The sequence below is a fragment of the Nothoprocta perdicaria genome, unplaced genomic scaffold (genome assembly GCF_003342845.1).
Source record: "Nothoprocta perdicaria isolate Ctin4 unplaced genomic scaffold, notPer1 scaffold_112, whole genome shotgun sequence".
NCBI classification, from domain to species: Eukaryota; Metazoa; Chordata; class Aves; order Tinamiformes; family Tinamidae; genus Nothoprocta; species Nothoprocta perdicaria.
Window position 1 is genome coordinate 2,363,456 of NW_020454228.1, and position 18,249 is coordinate 2,381,704.

The 18,249-nt window shown below is 39.0% G+C and overlaps 1 protein-coding gene across 1 annotated transcript in view; it reads left to right on the top strand.

Moving 5' to 3' along the window:
- The window catches only part of PHEX (phosphate regulating endopeptidase homolog X-linked), a 94,329-nt gene that overhangs the window by 39,545 nt on the left and 36,535 nt on the right, over nt 1-18,249 (top strand). Inside the window, exons 11-12 of the mRNA XM_026052091.1 lie at nt 377-505; nt 3,672-3,773. Of these exons, the coding sequence (XP_025907876.1) occupies nt 377-505; nt 3,672-3,773 (231 nt within the window). The remainder of the gene's footprint in view (nt 1-376; nt 506-3,671; nt 3,774-18,249) is intronic.

Sequence of the window (18,249 nt, forward strand, 5' to 3'; positions counted from 1 at the left end):
CTTTTCTCCTTTGTCAATGGAGAAAGAGAAGCTTTCCCAGGAGATATCTTGGTTCAGGGACTGTCTAGAGGAGTCAGTATATCTCCAATGACTGCAGAGACACTACCAAGATTAGTTTAAAATTAGCACTTGTGAAGGTTATCCTCTTAGTCTCTAAACTGTTACTACTGTATTATTTCTAGAAAGTTTGTTTTTTTTATAACCTTGAGATCTTGAAGATTTGTCTTAGCAGTTGATGCAAATAGAAATAACTAAAATATCATTGCTATTGCTTTTTGATAGCTATCTGACAAATGGGCTGTTACACTCTATGTACACAGATTTACTCTCCATAAACAATATTATGTCATGACCTGTTACATGTCCCTGCCAACAGGTAATCCACGGAACCACAACTTTACTGCCCCAATGGGATAAATGTGTGGATCTTGTTGAAAGTGCACTCCCTTATGTTGTGGGTAAGATGTTCGTGAACGCCCATTTTCAAGAAGACAAGAAAGAAATGGTGAGTCTTGCTAGCGAGGAAGAAAACTGAATAAATATCAAGAACTCTCACCTTTCCATACATCGAGCCTGTGCTTCTTTCCACAGGGGTTTCTTCAGACCTATGTATAGCCAAATCAAAACTGGGTTGAACTTTCACCACTAATTTGCCTACATCACATCAAATCAAATAAGGGTGGTCAAACCATGTAGGAACAGAGCTAGGGCATTCCTGAGGAAAGGTTTAGTATCACTAGTGTAATTAAGTATCATAAAGTTCTGTGAACTTAGTGTGTTTGCTGAGTAAGTAAACTGCAGTCAAGAGGGCTAGAGACATATACTGAGCATTTATATCTATGTTTCAGGCCCTTTTTGCTCAATTGTGAAGGAAAGCTTCTTCCACATGGTCCAGAGCTTAGCTTTTAGCTAGACAATTATCCTTGCTAGAAAACGTCAAGCATTGCTATGTTACCACTTCCCTTAATAACATTTTCAAATGATTAATTACCCTTCACAGTCAGTTATGACTTATTTCTCATTCACACGCTTCTCATAGGATTTTTCAATATCTACTTTTCCAGCTCTTGATTTTCCCAATAGTGATCAGTTTAAAATTAACTAATACAGGTATTGAACTTATTTCTGAGTGCAGGAGAGGCACAGCTATTTAGAAAACATGTGAAAAAGCATCCTGCCTTGGGGGAGACAGCTCTGAGATAGTCCTGTGCAGCCCTGGAACACTAGCTTGATTTGTTTGACTGACTGGACCATTTCCTCAGCCTTCTCTAGAGATAGTTGTTAATGATTCACAAAAACAGGACTCCCATTTAGACAGACCATCACGCCAATTTGATTTTGCAAAGATTTTATGTTATGTGTTTTCCTCTCAGGTTCACATTTCTTTTGTCAAATTCCCTTCCTTACTTTCCAATTCCATGGCTCTTTATGGCCTTTGTAATGTGCTATTTGCTAATTTATTGGCAAGGACATTTCTGGGATATTAAATGGTGTGACCTCTGCGCAAGATGGAGAGAGAAGGAGTATAAGAAATTAACCCTGTATTTATTTATTGGGAGACAAATATTTATTCTTGTATGAGGGGATTAAAGGAAGCTGAGAGAATTAGAGAATGGTTCTCTGTTAAAATGTGAGCTAATGGAAATACCTCTTAGGATGGAAATTCCTTTCAGATCAAATATTTTGAAAAACTGTAGAGTTAGAATTCATAGTGGCATCCACAGCAGGTAATGGATATAAAATCTATAGTACAGATCACAAAATTCAGACTTGCAGTGAACTGTCCATGAAGATAAAAATTAGATGCTGGTAAAATTTGTTGCATTCCTTTTAGAAATGTGGTTTTCAAGTTAATTATTTGGTTGTTGTCATTTTTGTTTTGCAGATTTTCACTTCTATTTTCTCTATTAAACACTAAGGGAACATTTGAAAAAATGCTTTGATTATACAGATTTTTTTTACTGACTCATGAAATGTAGCTGCCTATGATAAGTAAATCCTTAGTTATTGCTAGTACATGCTTTTTTTTTCTTCTTTTTTTCCCCCCCCCATAGATTTTGTCACCAATGTTTCATATCTTGGCTACTTCTCTCTTTCATTTGATCAAGAAAGACATTATTTGTGTCTAAATATAGCACTATTTCTAATCTACAGTGCCTGCAGTGTTTCTTACAGCTACGCCTGAGCAGTTCCCGTAATAACTTTGATAGCAGGAATAGGTTTCTCCTCCAGCCCCCTGCAGCTACAGCTGGTGCATAAAGCCTAAGTGCACACCAGAGCCCAGCTGAAGAGCTTGAGTTTGAACTTGTAACCTCCAAATACAAGGAATTCACCTCATTAGTGCACTGAGGTAATTGAGCTAGTGCTCTGTCATCAATATCTTTAAGTTATCCTACTCCCTGGGATGCACTTCTCTGTGAATGTTGACTGTTTAGTCGTATTTTATGCTAGGCTTGTTCCAGTTGTCCTATATTGTCTCTAAAAATGAGAGAAAAAAAAAGAAAAAGATAGAAGTAATGCATAGTTAAAAGAGCTTCCCTATGTTGTTTTTCTGTCTTCATCACAAATAAAGAACAGTTCCATATTAAAACATATGTAAAAGACAATTCAGCTAAAGGTAGCACTGCTTTCTAGGGCCTAGCTCCCAGCATTAGTGAAAATTTAGAGCTACTAGATCTACAGATTAAACATTACATTTTGTTTTTCTTTTTAATGTAATGTAAATATAACACAAAGATCCGGTAAGTCTTTGCAAAAAGGTTATCTATCATGCTGTGTGCCAACTCAGCTCTGGTTCTTTCCCTGATAAAGGCAGCAACTGCTGGATCCCCCGGAACTGCTTCCTCCCCACTTTATTCATAGTGGTTATTTGTGTCATGAGGGTCATCTGTTGGTAAAAATAGAAGCAACTGACTTCATATATCTTTGATCTCTGCTGCCAGACAGATGCATATGCCTGAGGACATTTCTGCTCTTTAGATCAGTGTGATGAATCTCTTAGCCATGAGATTTCTCTGACATTTCAGACTTTCTTTTCCCTTTTCCCTTTCCCTTTCCCTGTCTCTTTTGACATGCTTGTGGTTTAGTAGAGCAAAAAGGTGGTGATTTTTCTGAGCTTTACACAGACACAAATTATCACAAGTTGTCAAGAGCCCCAGAGCAGCCAAGGCTGCTGAGTGTTCTGAGCTGTGGTCTCCATCCCCTCAAGAGGTCAATCATAGGAATATTTCACAAGCAGAGCTTCCTAGGTGAATATTTGAACCCAACAAAGTTAAAGATACTCTACACAGTAAAGGCTTTTGGTGCGTAAATACCTTGCGACTGACTCCTTCTTCTGCATGGACTATTGATCTGGAAGTAAAGTGTCAGAACTGTTCCCAAATTCTAGCAGTATCTGTTACGACTGCAAGAAAAATGTTCCCACAATTGTGACATAAAAGGATGAGCAATGAACAGGTCATGTGGTACAATTGAAAGAAAAGAAAATGAAAAGAAACTTTTCCGAGAACTGTAAAAAGGAAGGAAACCATCCTTCAAAAAGGAAGAGGACTTAGCGTAAGACCATTTATGGTCTTATCTTATTCATCATTCCTGCATATATTGAAATTTTTCTTATAATCATTCTGCTCTAACTTATTTTACTGGGAAGGGCATTGCTATGTGTTTTGCAGATGGAAGAGTTAACTGAAGGAATTCGCTGGGCTTTCATTGACATGTTGCAAAAGGAAAATGATTGGATGGATTCTGAAACAAAAAGGAAAGCTTATGAAAAGGTAATCAATATAAATGGTAGGTAAAATCTTGTCACAGTGAACACAGTGGAAATTGTGATTTGGCTCGAATAAGGACAGAAAGGCGTGGATGACCAATTATTTATTCATTCTTCTTCTGTTTTGCTAGAACCTAAGCAGCCTCCTTCTATCTGAAGTTATTTTCATTGCTTCTTCTTCCTCCCATTCTGGTGCTGGCTCATATAGACTGTATGCTGATTTCTGATTTGTCTCTACAGTCTTTCTTAATAAAGTCTATATCTGTGACTAGGGTATTGGGTGTGTCACCAAGCTACAAAATAAAAAACTCTGAAATATCTGAGAGTTCAGAGGGTTTGGTATAGAGGTGGAAATTTCAACCAGAAGGGGATATGGAAGAGTCCATATATAGTACCATTGCTGCTGTAGCCTTGGAAAAGCCATCCTGAAAGCCAGCTTCCTGGAGGCATGAGACCATCACAGCTGAACAGCAATGTCCCGATAGATTGATGCCAGTTATGAAGTCACACAGTAAAAGCAAGTGCAACAGACAGGTACAAACAGTCCTGATAGCTTTCAGATGTGCAATGGGATGTCACTGAATTAGCAAATACAGTTTCTGAACAAAGTGATTTGCTGCACTATTCCTGCTTGCTGTTTTTTAATAAAAATGATTTGTGTTTAAATCAGAACACCATAATTTTCATGTCTGAAAAGGCTTTTCAGACATTATTAGAAAGTTTTAAAATTTCACATACAGCTGGTTCAAATTTTATACATGCTGCCCTTCATAGAGTTGCAAATGAAACAGAGCTGGGTGAAAGGATAACCAAGCTCTAAATAAGGTGGAGGATAGTACGATGCAGTCTCATGGCAAATGGACTGTAGGTATTATTTTTTACTGGCTATGCTGCTTGTTTCTCAGACCCTTAGAAATATTTTGATTCTTATTTAGGAATTTGACAAATTAGATGCAGACTAAGACAAGGAGGATTTTGTATTTATTTCCTTAGTAACAACATATCTTTAAACATACCTGATTGTTTTTCTAGCAAACAATTGTCTTGTTCAAGCTCTGCTATCTGCCTTGCATCAGAGAAACAACACAGATGTTCTGTCAGAAATTCATAAACTCTCTAAAAGGCTCTCCCTTTCCCATCTTAGAGAAAGCAAGTTAGATCTTTGGTATATGGAAGTACCTCTGTTGATTTGTTTAGGAAGCTTATGGTATTTTGCTGCCAATTTAGGCATTTCAGTTAAGTTTCTGAAGTTAATGGGGTGAATCTGGGCTGAATAGTGCATGACAAACTAATTCAAGCTGCACAATATAAATACTGCTACATGCCATGGTGCTATGAATAGCAAATGGTTTAAACCTATTCTCACTGATTTGAAGGACAATTTTCTAGTTTTCTGGAACAGAAACAGGATTAGGCTTATATGACACAAGCGAATATTACATAATGACTCAGTGCAGTAGCAATTATGCAGCAACAGAGCATTCTTGCAGAATACTTTTTATTAGAGCAAAATAGTATCTTCACATGCTGACATAACTGATGCCTTATGTTAGAGACAAGAAGGCAGGTATGATATATGCTATCAAATATGGTGAAAGTAAGAAAGCAAAACTATACTTTAAAGTCTAAATCACATATGGTACAAATATTTTAAAATAATTATTAGAGCATATTTCATTGTGCTTTTTCTTCATGGTCAGATTTACTCTGACTGATTTATTTTAAACCAATGCTCGGGGGACTTTTCATGTTTGCTCTTTGTTTCACAGCACTATGCAAATAGTACCCAGCTTTATGACAGAGGGCAGTGGGATGCTGCAGGTACTTTCTTTCAGATGAAAGGCCAGAAAGGACCCTCTAGTTTGAACTCCTGTATCAGCAAACTATAGCATTTTAGCCAGTTATTACTGAATTGAGCGTAATATCACATAAAATAACTGTTCCAATTTTTGTGGCTATGAGAACCTCCATGGAATTTTTTATTCAGATACTCTTCTTGGAAACAAATTTCAGTCCTGTGTGATTATCTTCTGCTTGTTTCTATTAACAGAAGTTAAAATGCCAGATACTTTAGTATTATTAGTTAAGAAAGCCAAATTTTGGACAAAGAATGCATGCTTTTTAAATTGTATTTTTATCAGTAGTTGTGAAAGGTCCTCGTCGAAGGCGGTTAGGCCTCATTCCCAGTTACGGATGAGAAACAGAAGCAGAAAACAGCTTGCAGCAGCCAGGCCTAATGTCAGAGCTGAGACCAGAAATGCCTTTTAGTGTTTCCAAATAGCAGATTGATCTGTCCATTCTCTTCTAACAACACAGAGTTGAGTTGCTACCTAACATGCTACAATGGAGCTGTATGAAGATTGCATGGAGATGGCTGTGTTTAGTATATTCAGCTTTTCCTCAATATGTTTAATCTTTCTTGAATTTAAAGAATGCTCCGGAAAGAAAGGAACTGCAGAAACATTGTCTTTTTGTTCATTGGTCATGCTTCATCCAGTCCATTTATTTTGTTGTTAGTCTTCTCTTTAACCTAAGGCACATTTGTCTCATGAGCAATTTTTTTACCCACTTCCTGAAATAGCAATAAGATCACTGCAGGGTCTGGGTGTCTCTATTGTGAGCATGTGAATATTGTGAGTGTGTTCCTGGTGAAACATCTCACATCAGATGTCTGTTCTGTTCCTCAAGGTGATTGTAGCTCTCCCTGTAGATGACAACTCTGTACTGCAGAGGACTTGATAGGCTTTAAAGAACATAACTGAAAACCCTCTCTGTGATAGGGTTACTCACTGTTTTGCATGGTTTCTGCTGTTTGCTGCTCAGCTCATCTGATCTCCACCCTCATCTGTGCACTTGACTCCGGCCAGCCTTAACATTCCTTGCTGTCAGCCTGATGCTTTGCAATCCAAGGGACCATCGACTTCTGAAGGACTTACAAAAGGCCTTCAGGTAGAATCGATACTTGGGTTTTGCTTTAAGCTGCCTGTCAGCTCCTTCCAAACACTGAAGCCTTTCTCAGTCTGTGACTCACTGTGTCATTTCTGTTGTTTTAAGTTACTCCAAGGGGGACACCCAGTGCTGCTTCAGTTTAGTTTCTCTAATATGGTGACCTCAAGCCACAGTAAAAGGATCAAATCAACACTACTATTCCATGTGATACAGGCAACATTTTTTGCAGCCTTGATCTCTGAATCATCATCTTAATCCTTATACACTTAGGAGTTAAGATTTGTCCTTCCTGTATAGCGAGACAGTATAATAAGATAACATTTAATATTTTTCTCCTCTGTTATCCCCTTCTATCTTCTCTTCCATTCCCATGATAGAAGCATAGTTTTAAATGAGATCATCTGAAAGCCATTTATAAAGAAGGATTTTAACAGATTTAGGTGATCTGCTCTGTTTTGTCATGCAATTCTTACCTAATTCTCTGGATGGAGCTCATGCTGCTTCTAAGGAGGCTTTGAGTCAGAGACTAGAATTCTGCACTGTGCTCAGATGTGCTTGTTTTCTGCCCTGTCCTTCTCTGTGCAAGTCTTACCAGTTTTTACTCAGTATTTGACAATAATCAGAAATTCGTTCAAATTGTGCCAGTTAACCTCCTGAATTCCCAATGGAAATTGATGTTTAAAAAAAAAAAAAAAAAAAAGAAAAAAAAGAAAGTATATCCTCTTCTTATTCTTTTAACATCTCTCTCTTGTAAGGGTCATTATATTTTTCCTTTGTTTGAAGAAAGGATAATTCAACTGAATGCAGCTGCAAGGGTGTGTCTGGCAGTTGTCTTCCAGTGTGTGCTCTGTAAGCCACACAGAAAGATGTTCTCATCAGTTGCTCTTGCACTGGCCAAGCTCTGGGTCCCCCTGCAGCCCTTGCCAAGGCTGGCAGAAGAGGTGGGGAGGAAAAGAGGTTTTGCTTTCCTTGGTTTTCCTTCCAGTGAAGGTGCAGACTGCGCAGGCACACAAGTGATATTGGCAGCTGTGCCTTGCAAGGGTGGACCACAGGGAAAGAGGGAATCCCCATGTGAAATCCCATTGGCGTGCCTAGTGTGGTCAGGGCTCTCATCTTTAAAATGGTGATTTATTGCTGCTGTTCTTTAAAGGACAATTTGGCGGAAGTTCATCACTGAGAGGTAATATTATTCCATTTCCTGGGCAGGAGCCATTACTTTCTTAATCACTTTTTTCCTGCTTAAAATGCCCTTTTTCCTCGTGTTTAACTAGAGGTTTGAAAAAGAAACTTCTACAAAAAAAGAAGCCTAGGAAAAAAAAGGGGGGGGGTTTTTCCCTAAAAGTTTGCAGATCTGCCTTTATCATAGGAACTTATTTTGTTGTTTTGTGATACTATTTTTAAAGCACGGATGAAAGGCCAGAAAAGCATGTTTTTCTGCAATGAGATTTTTCTGTAACATTATTAACCTCTGTAGGTCATGGAGCACAAATCCCAAGGTCACTGCACAATAAGTTTTTGCCTACTGAACTGGCCTGATGCTTGGCTGTATTTGTCTCTGAGGATGTTGTAAATGCAACATTTGTTCTCATCACTCCAAGTCTGAAGACAGAGGCAACAGAACCATAGGAAAATATAAGGATCTCTCTCAGGCAGTTAGATATGTTTGTTTAGCCTAAGGGGTTTGCTCTGCAACTTTGGAGAGCTCCGGTAAACTTCCCTAGACAGTACAGTGCAACTTAAGTCATTAGCCCTTGGGAATTTAAGAGCCATGTGTAGAAATCCCAATTTAACAAAATACAGGTACTTAAAAAGAAATATGTGCCTGTGGTTTATCCCTCTGAGGCTTCCAAACTTGGAATTTAGTGGCCATATTCCACCCCCCGAGCCAGTCAGCTGAGTCCTTGCCATCTTTCCAGCTCTCTGTGGCCCCTCTCTCTCTATGCCTGGGTTATTTCACCAAGAACATAACAGCTGCAACATTCAGACCAGAGCTCGGATGTCCAGCTCGGACAGTGGCCAAGCAATGGCAGATGTTCAGAGATGAACATAAGGACAGGGGAAGCAAAAAAGTGTTACTTTTCCCCTGTCCTCCCCTGGCTCTGACAATCTGTAGCTCAGTTGCTTCCTGAAGTACAAGTGATGTCTTCGAATTTATTAGGATTTTTCTGTGTTGTGTTTGTCTAGTGACTTTTTGAAAGTGTCACTTTTTGTCACCCACAGTCTCCCATGACAATGAGTTGCACTCTCTAACTGTGTTTTGTGAGAAAAAATGTCTCCTTTTGTTTTTCTGGAAAATGTCTTCAACTTTTCCTAAGTTCTTGCAGTAGGAAAAACAGAGAATCTTAGGTTTGGTTCTTTTCTCATGCCTCTTTACATATATTTACAACCCTGGCATTGCAATAGGTCCAGAGAGTATAGATTGTACTTCATATATTCAAATAGATTGCTCACCATATGCAGTAGATACAGTTGTAAAGTATAGCTTTTCATTAAGATTGAGGCACACCCAGCTAGAAAGGTCAGACACCACAGTTTCAGGAGCTGAAATTAATCTTGCTTAATGCCATGATAATTTTACACAGGGATGACAAAGCATCTAGTCTTGAGAATGGTCACTGGGTGTTCAGCAATAAGAAGAATGCCTTTTGTGCCTCCAGGGGTCTGTTGACCCATCCTATGCATAATAATTTTTCTGGAAGAAAGGCCCACATGAAGCTGAAAGAACAATACTTCCTAAGGAGGAGGAGGATGGAATTTCAAAACAATATCCTAGACACCTTTCACTGTTTTTTTTTTTTTTTTGACTTAATATAATTGTTCCCAAAATGTCAGAGAACTCCACAAAGCATAAGACTGTGCCAGAACATTAGTAGAATCTGCCAGACTTACTTCGGAAAATCAAGGAAAAGAAGGAGAAATTCCCAAAGGATTTCATTGAATTGCATTTAGGCACTTTACATCTGTTTAAAAGCCAGTGAGAGTGAGTGCTTATCTCAAGATTTCCTGTTTTCATTTGAGAGAGAGTTGTATTTAGATCTTCTTGCCACAACTTTGTCATTTCCAAACTGCAAAGTCACTGAATCCAGGCAATACTTTTCTGTCTATGGAAGTGGACTTTCTGAAATGAGTGTAGTCCTTTTCAGAGGTAGTGCTTTGATGTGAAAATTAAAGATTAAGATTCCGCCTGTAATGTAACAGCTTCGCTGCAGGGATCAATGAGTGAAGTCTGCTGATATAGTTGAAACATGGTTTGGAGTTCAGAAGAGACAGACATATTTTAACTCATTTCCTACTGGTCTACAGTTCTCCTAGGCATTAAATCTATTAGTAAGAACTTATCTTCACAATGTAACTTACTTTTATCCTATGGAGTGCAAGAAAAGGTGAAGACCAGAAGGGAAGTGTAAGCTATGTAGGTTACAAATCATGTGAGAGATTTAAAAAGTTTGCTGTATTTGATGACTTCTGAATTTGGCCCAGGACATTGAGGCTGACACTCCCATGTCTTCCCTGATACATCTTTTTGGAAAATGCCAGTGGTAAGGATGTTTTTCAGCTGGAAGATAAAGAGAATGAAAGATACTTTTCTTTTAGTGAGATAGTGTTCCATGCTTTTTCTTGAATAAAAATGAATCTTCACTTTCCATTGGGTCAGCTTTCTTCTTTTTCCTTTTCCGTTCCCTTTCCTTTTCCCTTTTCCCTTTTCCCTTTTCCCTTTTCCCTTTTCCCTTTTCCCTTTTCCCTTTTCCCTTTCCCTTTCTCTTTTTCTTTTTCTTTTTTCTTTTTTCTTTTGAGTCAATTGCTTGTTTCTCATCACAGACTTTAACTTTTGAACTCAAACAATAATCTCTCTTACATCCCAAATTTACTTTATCCTCCTCAGGAGTACTGGAGCTTTCTATTCAGCAGCCACAGGAGATGTTCTTCTCCCTTGGCCAGAGCTGAAACTAATAGCCATGGCATGTTTGCTTATCTCTTGGGTTAGATCACTGCTGTCAACTTCTCCCTTGTTATCTAGCTGCTGCTACTGCTCACTCAGTTGTACAGGAATGTCAGTTCCATTAATAACCTGGGCACCATGCAAGCAGATATTGGAAACAGGTGAAGGGAGAGGAAATTTTATTTAATGCTGATGCCGCAGCTGTCGTTTTTTAGATTCCGTCACAATTCCATAAGGCCAGGATGGTTGCATGACATCAAAGCATTTGTGACAAATCTCATGCTCAAAATAGAAGGAAGGAAACAGAAAGATGGATGGACACACATTCACAGGTTCACAGGAACTGGGATGAATCTGAAGCTCTTGTGGCAGAAATGCAATGGAAAAGGTACTGATGTGCTAAAAGGTAGCTTAATTCTTCCAAAGCACAGGAAGTCCTATGTCCATGACCCCTAAAAGTCTGCCTGAAAGTCATTTTTGGCTTTGACTTTGTGTTCTTGTTGTTTTACAAAGCAAAACTTTCATCTATAAAGGAAGGACTATGAAGAGAGTACAGTACCCTAGCTTAGCAGTAATACATACTGCATCACAAGAAATATCTTTTCTATTGGAGAGGAAGTCTATGAGTCTCATATGCACCTTGTTTCTAGGAAAGCCCAGGCCCGTAAGTTCTTTCTCTTAGATTTATGTCTGAGCTAGCTTCAGCTCTGCAGCACGCAGGAAGATGAGAAAAGCCAACACGCTCTGTCTTAGCATCTGAGGCTCATTTAGTGGACCTGCTTAAAGTGCTCACACTTCAAAACTTCCATCCTAATCTCCATTAGCAACTTTGCTGCTGTTGTAGGAGACCTAAATGTTTCTCTTGAGTTCCGGGTTCCAGAGAAGCCTTAGTTTATACTCTAGTGCAATCTTAAAACCAGATGCATGCTCACTGCTGGGAACGGTGCTGAAGGGACAGGAAGGATCAAGTTCCTACTATGACTGCTTTGGAGGGTGAACCAGAGCCTTCCTTTCCATCTTGTTCTTTTTTTACTGGCTATTAAAGGAGAGACTTGCTCTCCATCAGAGAGACTTATATGATACCCCTCTTCATACTAGGTATCAGGTTATTTCACTATATGTGGTGGCTATAAGTCATTTAATAGCTAGTTTCATTTGAATTCATATATATCAACTTCTGTGAGTTTGCAGACTCATAGTGCTATTGGTATGTATATTCTGGTTTGTCACTTATTCACCTATGTGGGGAAGGTTTTTATTGGGCATTATTTTGCTGCCCAGGTTTAGGTCAGCTGTTCAGGTGCCACAGCTGTGTCTTAGTTAATTCAAATGTAGATTCAGTGTACAATTCTTCATCCTGTATGGGACTTTGACCTCCCCTTGACTGCTCATGCATCCAACTGGCCATTTGGATTGACTAGATGTGGGCTTCTCTGTGTCTTGTAGATGTGCAAGCCCACAGCAGAAGAAAGAGAAGAGTTGCTGGAGTAGCTGGGAGGTCGCAAGAAGCCACAGCAAGATGGGTGGTGGGTTCTGGGTGCAGCACAGAGTCCTCAGCCCTCAACATTGAGTTAGCTAGGCACAGAAGTTTCAGTAGCACTTTTACTTCTTTGGTTACTGTACTAATCACAGAGCTCTGTAGAAAAAATGTGAAATGGTAAATGGCTTTTCAAAATGCCTCAGGCACTGGTATTGTTAGACTTTGCCTTTAAGGGATCTTTATAACAAGGAGATCATTAGATTTGGGAAGCTACTCCCTCCTTACTGTCCTTTCAGAAGTCGGGATGCTGTGCCTAGGAATAAGGGCTCTCTGAATGCCTTCCTCTGGGAGGTAGCTCTGCGGTGCCTTATGTTTAGTTTTTATTACCTAGGTAGGTAATAAATTCCATCATCAAATACGAACATACATACCATCAAGTATAAATAAATACATATATATATAAAGATTTGGAAAAGAGATATGGCACTGAATAGAAAGCAGTGTACTTTCTACATATTTCTTCTAATCGTACACCAGCCTCTATTTTTGTATCTATATACATGCATGTTTTTCTCGCCTGTACCTACATGGTATGGACAACAGGTAGCGGAGTAGTTGTTCCTACTCTGGAAATCAGGGTCCGTATTCAAGCAAAGGGAATTTCTTTCCAGAGACAGAGCAAACCTGTATATTCTGAGTGGAGTAATGTCTTTGTTTAAAACCAAATCAGGAACTGAAGACATAGGGAAATGTAAGAACTAGTCTCTGCCATGTCTGGCCCTAGCTATATCTAAATATAGAGCTTGGTCTGACGCTGCGTGGCTAGAAATGAGAAGAGGATTTTACAGATTTTATTCATAGTGTGGGGCAGAGGAGAGCAGTTCTGCAACCTTTGGTAGGCAAAGATAACCTTGAAAATGTTAAATGAATATTAACTGATGCAAACAGATGCTGAGGTCAGAAGTTGTTCCTCTCTGGAGCAGGTTATTCAGTTTTGCATAGAATTGCCAAGAGAAACTCTGTGATAAGTCAAATCCCATATAGCTGTGTTGGGAGAGAGATTAGCTGCTCCTTGCCTGTCCCTGGGGCTGTCCCTCTCACTGTGTGTGTTACAGCATTCAGAGACAGAGCTCTCTTTAGCGCAACAGACTTGCAGCTCCTTGGGGACTTTTATTTCATCAGTCAGTACAGTAGTTTTTCTTAAACCTACTGTTATCCCAGGGCTAAAACACAAGCAGAAAATAAAGTTTTGCAGTAAGGTATGTGCGTTTCCAGCAAAAAGGTGACATGACAGCAGTGGGCAGTGGGAACTGATTGATGAGGAGTGCTGGGGGAACAGACCAGGAAGGAATTTCTACAAAAAAAAAAAAAAAAAAAAAAAAAAATACTTATTTGACCATTAATTCATGAAAGATCTATGCATCGTTTGCAAATTATGCACTTCACTGTGTACAGTCATCTAATTTATCACTAGTGATTTCTATATCTTAATGAAAGAAAAAAAAAAAAAAAAAAAACAGAGTAATAATTTTGCAGCTCACTAACATTCTAGAAGCCAGCCAAGGGGGCTTTGTTATTTTCTTTGTCACTTCAAATCTTTAGAATTCTGGTGCAAAATGTGTTGGATAAGCATACCTAATGTGATTTCAAAAGATAGATAAAAAGGGCTTTGTGGCTGTTTTGGAGGGATTTGTGTATGTTTGTGTTTGTTTATTTTTTAAGGTAAGTGCCTTGGAAAACACGGAACAGTTCCTGAAAATAGGATATGAGGGACAGTCTTCTAAAGCACTAACGATATGGCTAAGCTTAACTCTGGTGCATGAACTGGAGAGGTCCCCAGCACAATGCTAATGATGACCCGTCCCTTCAGCCATGAAGCAGCTTGTCTAAAATACAGCTGGAAGAGTTCCTAGTTGCTTTCAGTCACCTCCATGTAGTTACACCTGAAATGACCAAGAGTACAGGAGAATAGTGCACAGAAAGCCCCACACTAGCAGTGCCTGCTCACTGGGGCCATGGGGATGTGCTGTTGCAGCTGTCCATCCCTGCTTGTATTTGCTTGGTTGTCTGTGCACTGTCTTCTGCTCCACAGACTTGACCCCAGCTCCAGTGAAGACTGGAGACTCTTAAAACTGCCTTTGGACAGCAGTGCTTTGGGGTTAAATGAATCTTTTATTGGATACATCCGTTGTGCTAGTCTGCTGTATAAGCACACAGGCAATGGATTAAGGTATTTTTTTCGCAGTTTTCTGGTGGGAAATTGTCCATCCTGGTCTGATCTTGGAAAATCTTGGCTGTTCACACCAGACTCATGTGGCTATAAAGTTAGGTGGCATGAACTGGCCACATCTCCTCTTTGACTCTGTATCTCTTTGGTGTCCATATGGTGTCCTAAAGACGTAACTAGTGGGTTTTCTGTTTGTTTGACTTTAAAAGCTAAAGGTCTGAAATAACGTGAAGTGTCAGATGCAGATTTCTAGAGTAGTGTTTTTAATCTTATTCAGGATACATGTTCTATTTCCTAGAATGTGGCATGAGGTGATATGCAAAGATGCCAAGCCCTCTGGGATAGTGCTGGAGGACTGTGGAGGTAATTAAACCTGGTGGAGCCTTAATGATACTTGCTGGGAATGGTCCCTGGGGCATACTGTCTCCTGAATCCTGCTGGAGAGTTGTTTTGGAGCCCATCTATTGGTAGAAGCCAAAATCATTCACTTTGCTCGTTTGTTTCTTCATGGAGCTATCAGCTATGTATTGGTCACCAGTGACTGTTTATTTGCGTTTTTTTTTTTTTTTTTCCATTTTTTTTAATGAAAAGCAGATGCAATATTAATACTCACCAGCAGGACTGCCCCGCTACCAAACTTTCTACCCAGCTTTCTACCCAAACTTTTTTTAAAAAGCCAGATATTAGGATTTAAGTGGAGCTCTTGGAGTAGTGTTATCAAGAAGTGTTCTTTTCTGTAGTTTCTGGGTTTTTTTTGACATCCTCAGTGCCCAAGGATGGTTTAAGATTCTTTTATTTGTTTTCCAGAGAGCTGTTCAAGTTTCTTCATATTCATCATCTCATTTTTTTAACTCATGGAGATAAAACAAACTATTTTAAGATTTTGATCATGTAACTGGATATACTGTTTATTCCCTGAAGTCAAACTACAGCTTTCATTCAAAACTGTGAAAAGGATGCATCCAATCACTTATATATTGTATAATCACAGAGGAAGATGTGAGCATTTAATTTTCAGAACTCTGTTTCTGTTCACAGAAGACAGCATCACTGACTGCCATGTGTAATAATACTTTACATAAAGATACTTGAATCATGGTGATTATTGCACATAGGTAACAGAGGTGAAATGGAAATAAAACAAACTGGATAAGTATTTTTAATGCAGAGTTAGTTTACACTAAAAATTGAATCTCAATGTAACTGTGGTCACAATGCTTGAACCAGTGGTTGTTCCGGAGAAGAAGAATGGATCTAGGACAGGAAAGACTGGTGCACTGATATAAAGTGTTGTATTATTGGCTCACCTGTAAATATGCTAAAGTTTTAGGTGCTTACAACTTCATTGACTGTAATATTATCTTGTGGATAATTAGTGGATATTAAGATTGCTTGCCTAACAAATTTTGTCTTCCTTTTCACCTACATTTTTAGAATGATAAGTTACCTTGTATGAATGGGTTGGTAGTGTTTTCTTGTCACTGAATCAGATTCACAGAAGGGTTGAGGTTGGAAGGGACCTCTAGAGACCATCTAGTCCAACACCCTGCTCCAGCAGGGACACCCAGAGCACGGGGCACAGGGCGGCGTCCAGGCAGGTTTGGAAGATCTCCAGAGAAGGAGACTCCACAGCCTCCCTGGGCAGCCTGTGCCAGGGCTCTGGCACCCTCACAGGAAAGTTCTTCCTCATATGGAGATGGAACTGCCTGTGTTTATCCTCCCAGTTTCCCGAGTGGTAAAATCAAGAGAAAGCATTTACAATACCTTTCCTTCAAGACTGGCAACTGCCATTCCTTTTCAACAGGAAACTTTCTTTGTTGAATGAGGTTTTGGCTTGAAAAGATGATTCAGAGGAAAAGGTAAGCTTACGTAGCACATAATCCCTTTCCAGTTTCTTCTCCATTCCCCATGTCCACTCACGTCACACATTGTCTGCACTTGCTTTGCACCAATTATAGCATTCATTGGACCATCTGTGTTATGGTTCAGCTGTCTGATCTGGCAGAGAATTAGCTGGGAAAACAACAACAAAAAAAGAATGAGTTCTTACTCTGTTGGTGAGATGAGCCATCTCCTCAAAAAGGATGAGGAGATGAGCCATCTCCTCATCAGCTCAAAAAGATTGTTGAACTAGGAGCAGAGGCAGAAGTTTGCATAGCAACATGAGGGGAGAGGTAGAAAGTGAAAAAAATGAACATTATTTTTATTTTGATGTCAAAACTGATTTTGAAACCAGAGCTTGTATTCAACTGAAAAAAATTCTTTGTGTATTTGATGCTGTATTTTATATTTCTACTGCTAGATGTGGTTATATACCTAATTATCTATTACAAAAATGGAACAAACCATATTTTCCATGGATTAATTTAGAACATCCAAAATAATTATCAAAAAAGACAGGGGGGAAAGGGAAGACAGGGTGAGTGTGAGCTGATATATGGATGGTTTATTAAACAAAGCTCCTAAAATTTTTAAAAAGTATGTTTGATAGGTTTACTCTTTAGTGATTCAAACGTATGAAGAGAAGGGTAAGCCAAAGTTGAAAAATAAATACAATAGCCTGATGATTAACTGTGTTCTTGAGAATGATTCTAGCTGGCTCACTAGAGATCAAGTACTCTTAATAAATGATCTTATCATTTCAGATCAAACAGTAAACGAGTTTGGGTTTGCACTGCCACTTCACCTTTGACTGCAGTTTGCAATGTGCAAATCCCTAACATTTCATTTGGCCCCCGCTGAGAAAATAAAATACTTGATGAGAATGGGCCCAATTGACATACCACTGAAGCCAGGGGGTAACATTCTGATAATACCTCTATGATTTGCCTTTTGCCCTATGATGGAATTTTTCTATGTTTTATCAAGATTCATCATCCTGTTTTCCTAGTTTTCCTATACATAAAATCTAAATAGATGCACTGATATGTATGCAGCAATTTTACCAGATGGCTCTTGAATCATCTGCTTGCAATGAAAAATGAAAAGACCAGACACGTACATAAAGGCTGAATTAATCTTTGTAATTAAATGGAACATTACTTTGCCGTGAATGATTTTAGCTTTCAGAATGTATTTCATGGTAATTTTTCAGTGAACTGTAATTGTATTAATTTTTTTTATATTTTTAGAACCTTGAAAATGATCTTCACAAAGTTATTGTGAGTCAAGTTGATATGTAGAAGATCTGTGTCAGACTTGTAAAACTTTCTTGAGAGTAGAATATATACATTTCTCCCCACACCCTTTACCAGTCAGGACAATATGCTGGTCCTTGGTGTTAGCCGACAAAGTGTCCTCTTCTGACTTTGGGCAGAAAAGACTCTCAGGCAGTTCGTGTGCCATGTTTGAGCATCAAACAAGAGTTAGACTAGAATGAAATCATGCTTTGTATAGCATTGAAAGACGTATATCGCCATAATGGCAAATTGTTAAGTCAAGAAAAGCCCTTCATTGTTTTGTCTCTGTGGTAAACCTCCTTGCAATTTTCTTGTCATGATGTGAAGAGAAACACACATGGATGACAAATTTCTGTCGCAAAGTCAATGGTGAAACTTCCTTGTGTATTCAAATAGCAGAGGGCATAGTTGCCCTTCATGTCCTCTGCTTAGGTCCTGCTCTCTCTAGACTGCCTGTATAGAAAAGTTATTGCTATTGCTTGAAGGCATGGAATTTTTCTCCATCACTCCCTGCAAGAGCCTCACAAATTCATGGAGAGGGGTTTCCTAACTTGCCAGGCAGTCTAAGATAAACTGAGTGCTTAACGTTATCTGCAATAAATACTCCCTTGCCCGCTTTTCCCTGTACATGTGGCTATTTAGTGTGCAAAATAGTGAAAGGAATGAAACCCTTTAAGCCCTAAAACGTTGTGGATGATGCATTTA